Source organism: Ceratotherium simum, chromosome 15 (genome assembly GCF_057802395.1).
Source record: "Ceratotherium simum simum isolate JZ-2026a chromosome 15, ASM5780239v1, whole genome shotgun sequence".
NCBI classification, from domain to species: domain Eukaryota; kingdom Metazoa; phylum Chordata; class Mammalia; order Perissodactyla; family Rhinocerotidae; genus Ceratotherium; species Ceratotherium simum.
The window spans coordinates 38,883,089-38,893,186 of NC_141914.1; the positions used below are offsets into that span (position 1 = coordinate 38,883,089).

General features: G+C 44.9%; 1 protein-coding gene across 3 annotated transcripts in view; it reads left to right on the forward strand.

Annotated features, from left to right (window-relative positions):
* ABCC5 (ATP binding cassette subfamily C member 5) overlaps window positions 1-9,272 on the forward strand; it is an 80,749-nt gene extending 71,477 nt beyond the window's left edge. For all 3 annotated transcript variants that reach the window (XM_004424667.3, XM_087439927.1, XM_087439928.1), the window contains 4 exons: window positions 3,225-3,303; window positions 4,316-4,429; window positions 5,074-5,238; window positions 7,797-9,272. In XM_004424667.3, coding sequence (XP_004424724.2) covers window positions 3,225-3,303; window positions 4,316-4,429; window positions 5,074-5,238; window positions 7,797-7,898 — 460 coding nt within the window. In that variant the 3' untranslated portion in view covers window positions 7,899-9,272. The remainder of the gene's footprint in view (window positions 1-3,224; window positions 3,304-4,315; window positions 4,430-5,073; window positions 5,239-7,796) is intronic.
* Window positions 9,273-10,098: the final 826 nt, after the last annotated feature.

The window sequence follows — 10,098 nt, forward strand, 5'->3', positions numbered from 1 at the left end:
CTATTCTTTGGAAATGGCATTTGAACTCGCTGACTCGAGGTTTGGTAGATAAACTGAATTCTCACCTACATTCACGTCGGGTCAACACTCTTGAGTGTGTTTATTTTGGCATTTCTATAAAACACTAAGGAATTTGGACAGCGCAGACTGGATCTGTTGATGATCCTAAGTCATTCCCTTTGGGAACTGAGGTCAAACAAGCGACAGCAGAAGAGAATGAGAATTATTGAGGACTCGGGTCTAAAATGAAGAAATTGAGAGGTGTTGCCAGATCTGCTCTTCCTTCCCATAAATCTATTTTTAGATGCCACAGGGATGGGTCTGGGCTCTTGCGCACTCGCCTCTGTGTGGCCTCCTGAAGTTATCACAACACCTCTGTTAATCACCACCTCAAGAGGCATTCCGTCTCTGCGAAAACCAGAGTTAGGCCTGCTTCCTCAGAGGTCTTGACCTTTCGTTACTTTTCTTTTTCCAGCATCTTCAAGATCTCCTCCTCTGCTTTCAGATTCGCACAGGCCTCCCTCATCTTGAAAAAAATGTTCATACCATCTCTGCTGCTCTCTTAGTCTTTTTCATTTACTCCACTTACTCCTCTTGCCTTTTTTCACCTACAACTTTTTTTTTAACCTAATTTTACTCTTAACAACTAAAGGCCAAAGTCAGTCCATATTTCTGAATGACTGTTTTGAGCTTTCCTTTAGCTTCCTGACAGAAGGTGGTCTGTGAGCCCCAAAGTCTCCTGTCCTGAGGCCCGCCACTGCTAAGGGGTCACCCCAGAGGACAGGACAGTGTGAGTCAGCACAGTATCTTCGGTGTACCAGGAGGGGATTGCTGTGTCCTCTCACACCCTGGGAGATATTCTTGGCCTCATTTAGCACTGGCCAATAGGCGAGCTTAGAAAATTGCTAAAAATAAAACAAAGAACCAAAGATGAAAATGCTCTTTTGACAACATTAGGACTCCAGGAGTTCTGACTATTAAAAATAAATGCCTTCATGTTCAGAGGCTTTTCTTTCTATGCGTCCATCCTGCTTGAATACTTTTGATGCAGTGGATGCATAACTTTGCTTTCATTTCTGTCTGTTGTTCAGACCCAGGGCCTTCTGGCTGCTCTGAGGATGGGTATTTTTTTCTCTTCCTGATTAAGCTCCCTGTTGAGATCAGTCTGGTCTGCCTCAATGTGTATGTATACCACCTGCTGGTGTATATAAATATTTCTTACATATCTGGAACCCACTGCTTAGTCTTCAGAGGCTCCTCAGCTGGTGTGATGGGCCTGGGGGGTTGGCCCGGTGGCATAGTGGTTAAGTTCACGTGCTCTGCTTCGGTGGCCCAGGGTTTGCAGGTTCGGTTCCCGGGTGCAGACCTACACACCGCTCATCAAGCCATGCTGTGGCAGCGTCCCACATACAAAATAGAAGAAGATTGGCACAGATGTTAGCTTAGGGCTAATTTTGCTCAGCAAAAAGGGGAATATTGGCAATGGATGTTAGCTCAGGGCTGATCTTCCTCACCAAAAAAAAAAAAGAGAGAGAGAGAGAGAGAAAGTCTCCCAGGCGAGTCCAGAGATGGCCCAAAGGACATGAGCCAGGTGTATGCCAATCTGTGCTTCCTCCTCTCAGGTAGAGTTCTGTGAACATGACCTGCTTCATTTGCATGCCCATAATTAGTAACCCCAGACATGGAGACAAATATGGCACAGAGCTATGGTTCTCCCAGAGACTTTCCTATTTCCCTTATGCCAAGCATAATTTTATGAGCAAAGCAAATTATGCTTAATACCTTTCAGATCACTAGACCTGTAAATGTGATGTTTAGATCGAGACAAGACACCCAAAATTAATATAACATCCCAGTTTCCACCAAATATCTCTTCTGCCACCGCCTCTCCACCCTCATCCTCTGTGACAAAGAGCTTTTTCTCTTGTCTTTAACATTTCCAGAAATATCTAGTCCTGTTCTTTTGGTATCATCCTTGACTTCCTTGAGGTAGATACTGTTGGTACAGTAAGCAAGAATAGTCCCCAAACTGGTTTTCTGTACCAATAAATTCCTTCCTCTTGAGTCGCCCTTTACGCTCTCCCTTGTCTGCCCTTCTGCTGGATCGGCTCCTTTCCTGGTCAGGCTAGCTATCATCGAGTCCCCTGCTCAGGGCTCTCACCTTAGTGCCTCAGGAAGAAAAAGGGGGTTTTTCTAAGCTTGTACATAGAGATGTATTTTGTGTGTGTGTGTGAAGAAGATCAGCCCTGAGCTAACATCCATGCCAATCCTCCTCTTTTGCTGAGGAAGACTGGCCCTGGGCTAACATCTGTGCCGATCTTCCTCCACTTTATGTGGGACGCCGCCACAGCATGGCCTCACAGGCCGTGCATCAGTGCGCGACCGGGATCTGAACCCAAGCTGCCAGCAGCGGAGAGTGCACACTTAACCACTACACCATGGGGCCGGCCCCTAGAGATGTATTTTAACATGTATATGCATAGAAAAAAAAATCTAGAAGGATATATGCTAAAATGCTAATGGTCTTTGTTTCTAGGGGTCTGATTAGAGGTGATTAAAACATTAGCCAGCCCTGGTGGTCTAGTAGTTAAGATTCAGTGCTCTCACCATTGCAGTCCAGGTTCCTTTCCTGCTCAGGGAGCCACACAACCTGTCTGTTCGTTGTCATACTGTGGCAGCTGCGTGTTGCCGTGATGCTGAAAGCTATGCCACCAGTATTTCAAACACCCATGCTAGATAGATTTCAGCAGAGTCTTACAGAGTAGAAAGAAGGATGTGGCCACCCACTTCTGAAAAAATTGGCCATGAAAACCCTATGAATAGCAGCGGAGCATTGTCTGATGTAGTGCTGAAGGTGAGAGGATGGAGCAAAAAGACTGAGCAGGGTTCTGCTCTGCTGTACACAGCGTTGCTAGGAGTTGGAATTGACTCTGGCACCATCAACAAGAAAAAACATGTATTGATTTTTGTTTTGTGTTTTGCATATCTTTTATAAAGAAGAAAGAGAGGCCTAGTATGTTCTCAGAGACATTCCTGCGATGGGCAGGCATCGGCACTCCCATCTTGGCTCCCACCCAGGGCTTGCTGGGGAGTGAGCCTCTGTGACCTTGAAGGGTTTGAGCCCTCCTTTTCCTGTGCGCGGTTCAACTTTTACCATGGACAGCCTTTGCCGTGTGGTTGCTTACATGTTGGGTCTGAGAAATTCCTCTTACGTTTCTTTCTAGGTCAAATTTGGATCCCTTCAACCAGTACACTGAAGACCAGATTTGGGATGCCCTGGAAAGGACCCACATGAAAGAATGTGTAAGTAAATAACGGAGGGAGGGCCTTGCTGGAATTGCGAGAGCAGAAGCGCAGTGATACTGTAGTCACTCTCCGGCCTCCTCAGCCTGTCCATCTACCCCCTGGATGTCTGTGGAGGGGCATCGGAGCAGGGCTTCCCAGGCATTTTAGAGAGGGCATAAAAGTTAATACCTCCCGTCCCTACCCTCTCCCACGCCCATGGTCATATTGCCCTTTTACTCTCCATTGATTGAGAAAATATTAATGACAACCACTCAGAATTCAGTAATGCTTTTAAGTTAATTTCTATTTTATTAATCATAACAGTATAACATGCTTTTGAAGCATCTATATATATGCAAGAGACATATCATTTATTGAGTCTGCAGAAAGCCTGCAGTATGTGTATGGATTCATAGACCTCTTAGGGTAACTCAGGACCCCTCCAGGGGCCACAGTCTCCAATACCCCTGGCCTAGAGTAGGGTCTCTCATGCCCCTGGGTTGAGTCGAGCTCAGGATCCCCTGTCCTAATTCAACTAGATCAGTTCTGCTTTTATCTCTTTTATATCTGGCTTCCTCAAACAATTTCATTTGAGGAATAAGTTCTATAGCTTACCGAAAAAAATGTGACAGCCATGGGCCTACAACTTTAGACTTCAGAAATGGAGTAATGTTGTTTACCCCATCTCTTATTGCAGGACAATATTTTCAGTGGCCCAAAAATTAGGGCCACTATCTAACAGGATTTGGGTACATGTAAAAATTGGAATTTCTGGGTCATTTTGATGCTGTGAAGCTAAGAGAATAGTATATTTGATATATGGATTGTCCTAGAAAATGTGGGTCCTGGCACACATGATCATCACACCTGTATCTTCTTTCTAGAGGAGCCAGATTCTTGGCTAATAATTCTTGCATCTGTTTCAGAATAATTTACTTTAGCCACTGGATTTTTTATAAAATTTAGTTTAGTTTTTTTTTTTCAAAATTTACTTTTTCACCCTTCTAATTTCTACTTTCTTTCTCCCTAGATTGCTCAGCTACCTCTGAAACTTGAATCTGAAGTGATGGAGAATGGAGATAACTTCTCAGTGGGGGAACGGCAGCTCTTGTGCATAGCAAGAGCCTTGCTCCGTCACTGTAAGGTAGGGCAGGTTGGTGGATGTGGGGAAGGGGAGCAGCAGAGAAGAACAGGAAGATGGAAGAACAGCCTTTCCCTGGAGCACACGGTCCAAGGCATTCCTGGCTCTGAGCCCAGTGGCATTGTTTAAGAGAATGCCCAGTGATGTTTCTAAATTAACCTTGATGTAGTTTGGGTATATGGGTGTTTTTTGTTTTTATTTAACTTACCTGAGCGTTCAGTTTCCAAGGGCGACTTTTGTTTCTGGTCAGTGAATAGTTGTAGTGCTGGAAACCATGGATTTAGAAGATTTTAAAACCTGGAGACATCCAGGTCATCAAATCCAGTCCCCTCTTTTTATAAACCGGAAAAGGGAGGTCCAGAAAGATTACTATACATGTTCAGAGTCACAGAACACGTAGGGGCGAGTATTTTGTTAGATGAGTATGATACATATATTCTTTGATTTGTGGGAATCAAGGCAAATGTATGGGTTTTAATTATGTCAATTCTAAAGAAAATGGTATTTTTACATGTATCTGTGGCTACTTAGAAAAAACAATGTATGATATAAAATTTAAATAATGAAATACCTTTTAGTAAAACCTAGATTAACCAGAATGCTTAAGGAATTGGTTGGATCCCTCTTTCTCCTCTCCTCCCTGGCAGATTCTGATTCTAGATGAAGCTACAGCTGCCATGGACACAGAGACAGACTTACTGATTCAGGAGACCGTCCGAGAAGCATTCGCTGACTGCACCATGCTGACAATTGCCCATCGCCTACATACAGTCCTAGGCTCTGATAGGATTATGGTGCTGGCCCAGGGACAGGTACTGAGCCCCTGAGGGACCTTGGCTTGTCATGTGGTCTTGTCTGGGAGGAAAATTGGCCCCTGGCAGGGATGGGCTGATTGCCATCATAGCGTGGTTCTGCGCATTCAGATAAGCAGCCTCAGCTACTCTAGTCTGGTTGCTACTGGAAGGAATACAGCCCTCCCAATCAAGGGATTGAGTCAAGGGCATTCTTATTGGGTTCTCATTTTGCTTTATTACCTGTTCTTTTCTCACTTGTAAACAGTGACACCTTGACTTAGGTCAGAGAACCTGTGGACCTAGTAATTCACTCACACGCACAAGAATCACCCAAGGCGTATTGAGACCAGCCACCACATGTTTGCTTTTTGCCATCGTGCAGTGGTGCCAAACTTCTTATCCTGCTGTTCCAAGCTTCTCCACAATTTGGCCCAGCCTAGTCTTCTTCATTTCCCATTCTTTCCTTGCAGGTGCTGTTGGCTAGAGACAATCCTGCATCCCCTAAGCTTTTTCCCCACTGTCTTCACTCATACACTTCCATCTGCCTAAGGTGCCCTTTCTTCTCATTTGCTCTCCCATATCTATCTGCTCATAACCTGCCTCCTCTGCTAGTAATTGTGTAATTCCTTATCTCCCCTATTAGACTGTATGCTCTCTAAGGGCAGGGGTCCCACCTTATCCATCTTTGGGTCTCTTGCGAGGCTCAGTACTACAGTTCTGAGTACACAGTACACAGCACATGGTAGATGTTACATAAATTTATGTTGGACAAACACTTCCTTTGTGTGCTCCTGGGATGGAAGTAAATTAATGATTTGGCTTAAATAACAAGCCAGTTACAATGGGTGGCTTGTCTTCTGTTATCAACAATACTGACGACCATAACAGCTACTTTCATTAAATGTTTATAGTATGTCAGGCACGGTGCTAAGTGCTTTACGTATAATCTCTCAACATATAATCCATCATCACAACTACCGAGAAAAGTGCTGCTACTATTAACTCTGCTTTACAGAAGAGAAAACTAAGGCTCAGGGAACTCAGATACCTGCCTCAGGTCCGCAGGAAGTGGAGGGTTGGGGCCGAACTCAGGCCAGTGACTCCAAAGCCAGTGCTTTACACTATCCCACTGCACTGTCTGTCTGTGGAGAAATATTGAGAAAACATGGCTGATTTAGGCTGGGCGTCAAAGCTGAGTTCCAGAGATCATAGGGGTTAATGATTTTTCTCCTCATCTTGAAATTTTATTAACATTCGTGGTTTTTTTGCTACTCTCTTTGTTTACACTATCCTAAATGTTTCCCAAGATCCTATTATACGTTAGTACACAGGTATTAAATAGAACATGATAAAATAAGATAGAGGGGACCAAGAATACCTCCTGGGAAATTCTTTCTTAAAGACACATATCCAGACCACTCTGTTTCTGTGAGTGGCTCAATGCTGTTTTGGTATGGGAAGTGATTGGCTCTTAATGAGGGACTCTATCCTTCCCTTCCCTTATTTGTGTTTCTTGTTAATTAAAATTTCCTTGTAATTTTAGGAAAACCTGAAAAACACAAAAAAGCATAAAGGCAAAAATAAGACCACAAGTCATTTACCCCCCCAGGGATAATCATTGTTAATACATTAACTTACCCCCCACCGGCATTTTTCATGCATCTATACGCACAGACTCTGATAGGATGCACTCTGCTGTAGACACAATGCTGGAATGAAAGAGGCTTGGACAGTAGGAGTTTATTATCCCATGTGGCAAGAGGCCAGAGGGGTGGTTATTCAGCAGCTCAGCGATGTCAGACTCTGTATCAGCTTCCAGCCGGTGCCTACCCTTCCCCTCATAGTGGAGGATGTCTGCTCTCGCTCCAACATTGTATCCTCCTCACACCAGTCCTAATGAAGGACACTTTGCCCTTATGCCTCTCTGTCGGGTAGGACAGCCTTTCCTAGAAGTACCCAGGAGACTTCCCCTTGTATCTCCTTGAACAAGGTTGTGTCCCATGCTTTTGCCCTGCAGCAAGAGTGGCTTGGAAAGTGAGTATGTGGTGTTGTCAGCCTCTATCATGGGAGGCAGGTTCTGCCAGTATATCATGCAATTTTCTACTGCACTATGATCTTCAGTGGCTGCACTGGAGCTCGTCACAGGAATGGATAATTGAGTCAGTCCTTAGTCACTTCCTTTTTTTTCCTCCAGCTGGGCATTCTGAGCTGTTTCTTTTCCATCTACAGGGCTAGATCAGCTTGTACCACAAGATGACGTTTGCCTGCCATACGTGACTTGAATTGTGATTTGTTTCCCCTGTAGCTTATAGGACCTTGTTGATTGATTCCTTCATACCCAAGGCTGAAAGAATTGAGATTTATGTGAAGGAGATCTGGAGGTCTTTCTCCCTCACCTTTCCCTTATATTTTGGTTAGTTTAAAAAAACAAGGAACCCATTTGGACATGGCAGGGCTGGTTGAATTGTCGCCCTGATTCCATCCTCAGGGGGCTTTGGGGTTTGCCCCCTTTCCTGAGCAGTGGATCCTCTGAATCACCCTGAGTCACATTCTGATGCCGTCTCCTTCCTTTGTAGGTGGTGGAGTTTGACACCCCATCGGTCCTTCTGTCCAACGACAGCTCCCGGTTCTATGCCATGTTTGCTGCTGCGGAGAACAAGGTCGCTGTCAAGGGCTAACTCCTCCCCACCACCACCGCCGAAGTCTCTTTTCTTTGGAGCATTGCCATTCCCTGCCTGGGGCGGGTCCCTCATCGTGTCCTCCTGCCGAAACCTTGCCTTTCCCGATTTTATCTTTCGCACAGCATTTCAGGATTGGCTTATGTGTTTCACTTTTAGGGAGAGTCATATTTTGATTATTGTATTTATTCCATATTCATGTAAACAAAAATCTAGTTTTTGTTCTTAATTGCACTCGAAAAGGTTCAGGGAACCGTTATTATAAATGTATCAGAGGCCTATAATGAAGCTTTATACGTGTAGCTATATCTATATATAATTCTGTACATAGCCTATATTTACAGTGAAAATGTAAGCTGTTTATTTTATATTAAAATAAGCACTGTGCTAATAACAGTGCAAATTCCTTTCTATCATTTTTGTACAGTTTGCTGTACTAGAGATCTGGTTTTGCTAATAGACTGTAGGAAGGGTAGCATATTGTTCTTCTGTAGCTGGTTGCTTCACGGTGCCGGGTTTTCTGGGTGTCCAAATGAAGATGTGTGGCAATAGTGGGCCCTCCAGTGGCACCCTCTGCCACCCCCCCCACCCCGCAACCACTCCAAGGCGGGGTCGAGGGGGTCGCTGGAGGCCAGGCAGAGCGCCGTGAATTCTCAGGGCTCCTGCTTTCTGTCCTGTTGTCACGTCACTGTTTCTGTTGGGAGAGCAGTGGGGCAAAGCCCCAGACCCCTTTTCACTCCCTCCATCAGGAATGAGAATCACAGAAGCGTTCCTCGGAGAGGGGAAGTTTCTTTCCTGCCTTCCTCTTTTTGCTGTTGTTTCTAAACAAGAATCAAGTCTATTCACAGAGTGTCCCACTGCCTCAGGTTCCTAACGCTGGCCACTGCACAGAGCTCTCCAGCTCCTAGACCTGTTGGTTCCACACCCTGGAGCCAGCTGCTGCTTTTTTCGGTGGTACTTTTTCGTTTGCCTGGTCCCACACCTCCGCAGTTCAGTGACAGGGTTCAGGATTTTGTGGGTCTGTTTTCCTTTCTCACTGCAGTTGTCACACAGTCTCTTTCTCCTCTCCAAAGTCTGCGACTTTAAGCAGCTCTTGCTAATCAGTGTCTCACACTGGTGTAGAAGTTTTTTGTACTGTAAAGAGACCTACCTCAGGTTGCTGATTGCTGTGTGGTTCGGTGTGTTCCCGCAAACCCCCTTTGTGCTGTGGGGCCAGTAGCTCAGGTGGGCGTGGTCGCTGCTGTCATCAGTTGAATGGTCAGCGTAGCATGTCGTGACCAACTAGACATTCTGTCGCCTTAGCATGTTTGCTGAACACCTTGTGGAAGCAAAAATCTGAAAAAAGTGAATAAAATTATTTTGGATTTTGTAAAACTCTTGGTGTATAAAATAGTTCTCTGCAAAGGGAGCAAGATGTCTTTGAATGGCTTTGGAGGACCGGAGCCTTGGATCTGAATATCCAGCGATGGAGTTACATCTGGTTGGTGGTATGGGGCATGGGACTCAACGTGCCTGGAATCATCTGTGGTGTCGTAGTCACTACAGCCTGTGTCCGCCAAGTAAAGCTCCTGAGCTGCTAATAAGAGGGTGGGGAGTGGGGAGGGTGAATGGTTGCAGTGAAATATATTTAAAATGAACAGTTTGTTGAGTGTTCTCAGCAATTCAAACAATATAATTGCCCTTTCAGCCAGTTCATTCAGATTAACTCATTGAGAATTAAGTACCCATTCAAAAGGGTACTTATTCTAAAGTTTCTCAGTATATTGTGTTGAATGCAGCCAAGAAAGCTTTTAAACTATTTGGTATTGGTTCTGCTGACCATCCACGGAAATATCTTAAACCCAGCCCTTTTTTGTAAACTACTGTCTTGAAAATTCAGGGGCTTGGCTCTAAAGTTAAAAATTCAGCTCATCTGTTGTCACATTTCAAGTGTTCAGTAGCCACCCGTGACCTGTGGCTACTGTATTGGACATCGCAAATACAGAACACTCCCATCATTGCAGACAGTTCTGTTGGACGGCACTGATGGAAACAACCACTTTTATTGATGCACTGGATTTACCTTCCAAGAAGGGTAACAAGGTCAGCGGGAAGAGCCCCTATGTCGCCGCCCTGTTCAGGCTTTCTGTTGCAGGTGACACTGACTTCCCCGCCTTTCAGTTCTGTTCTCTCATATCTCTTGGGTCTCCTCCCATCAACC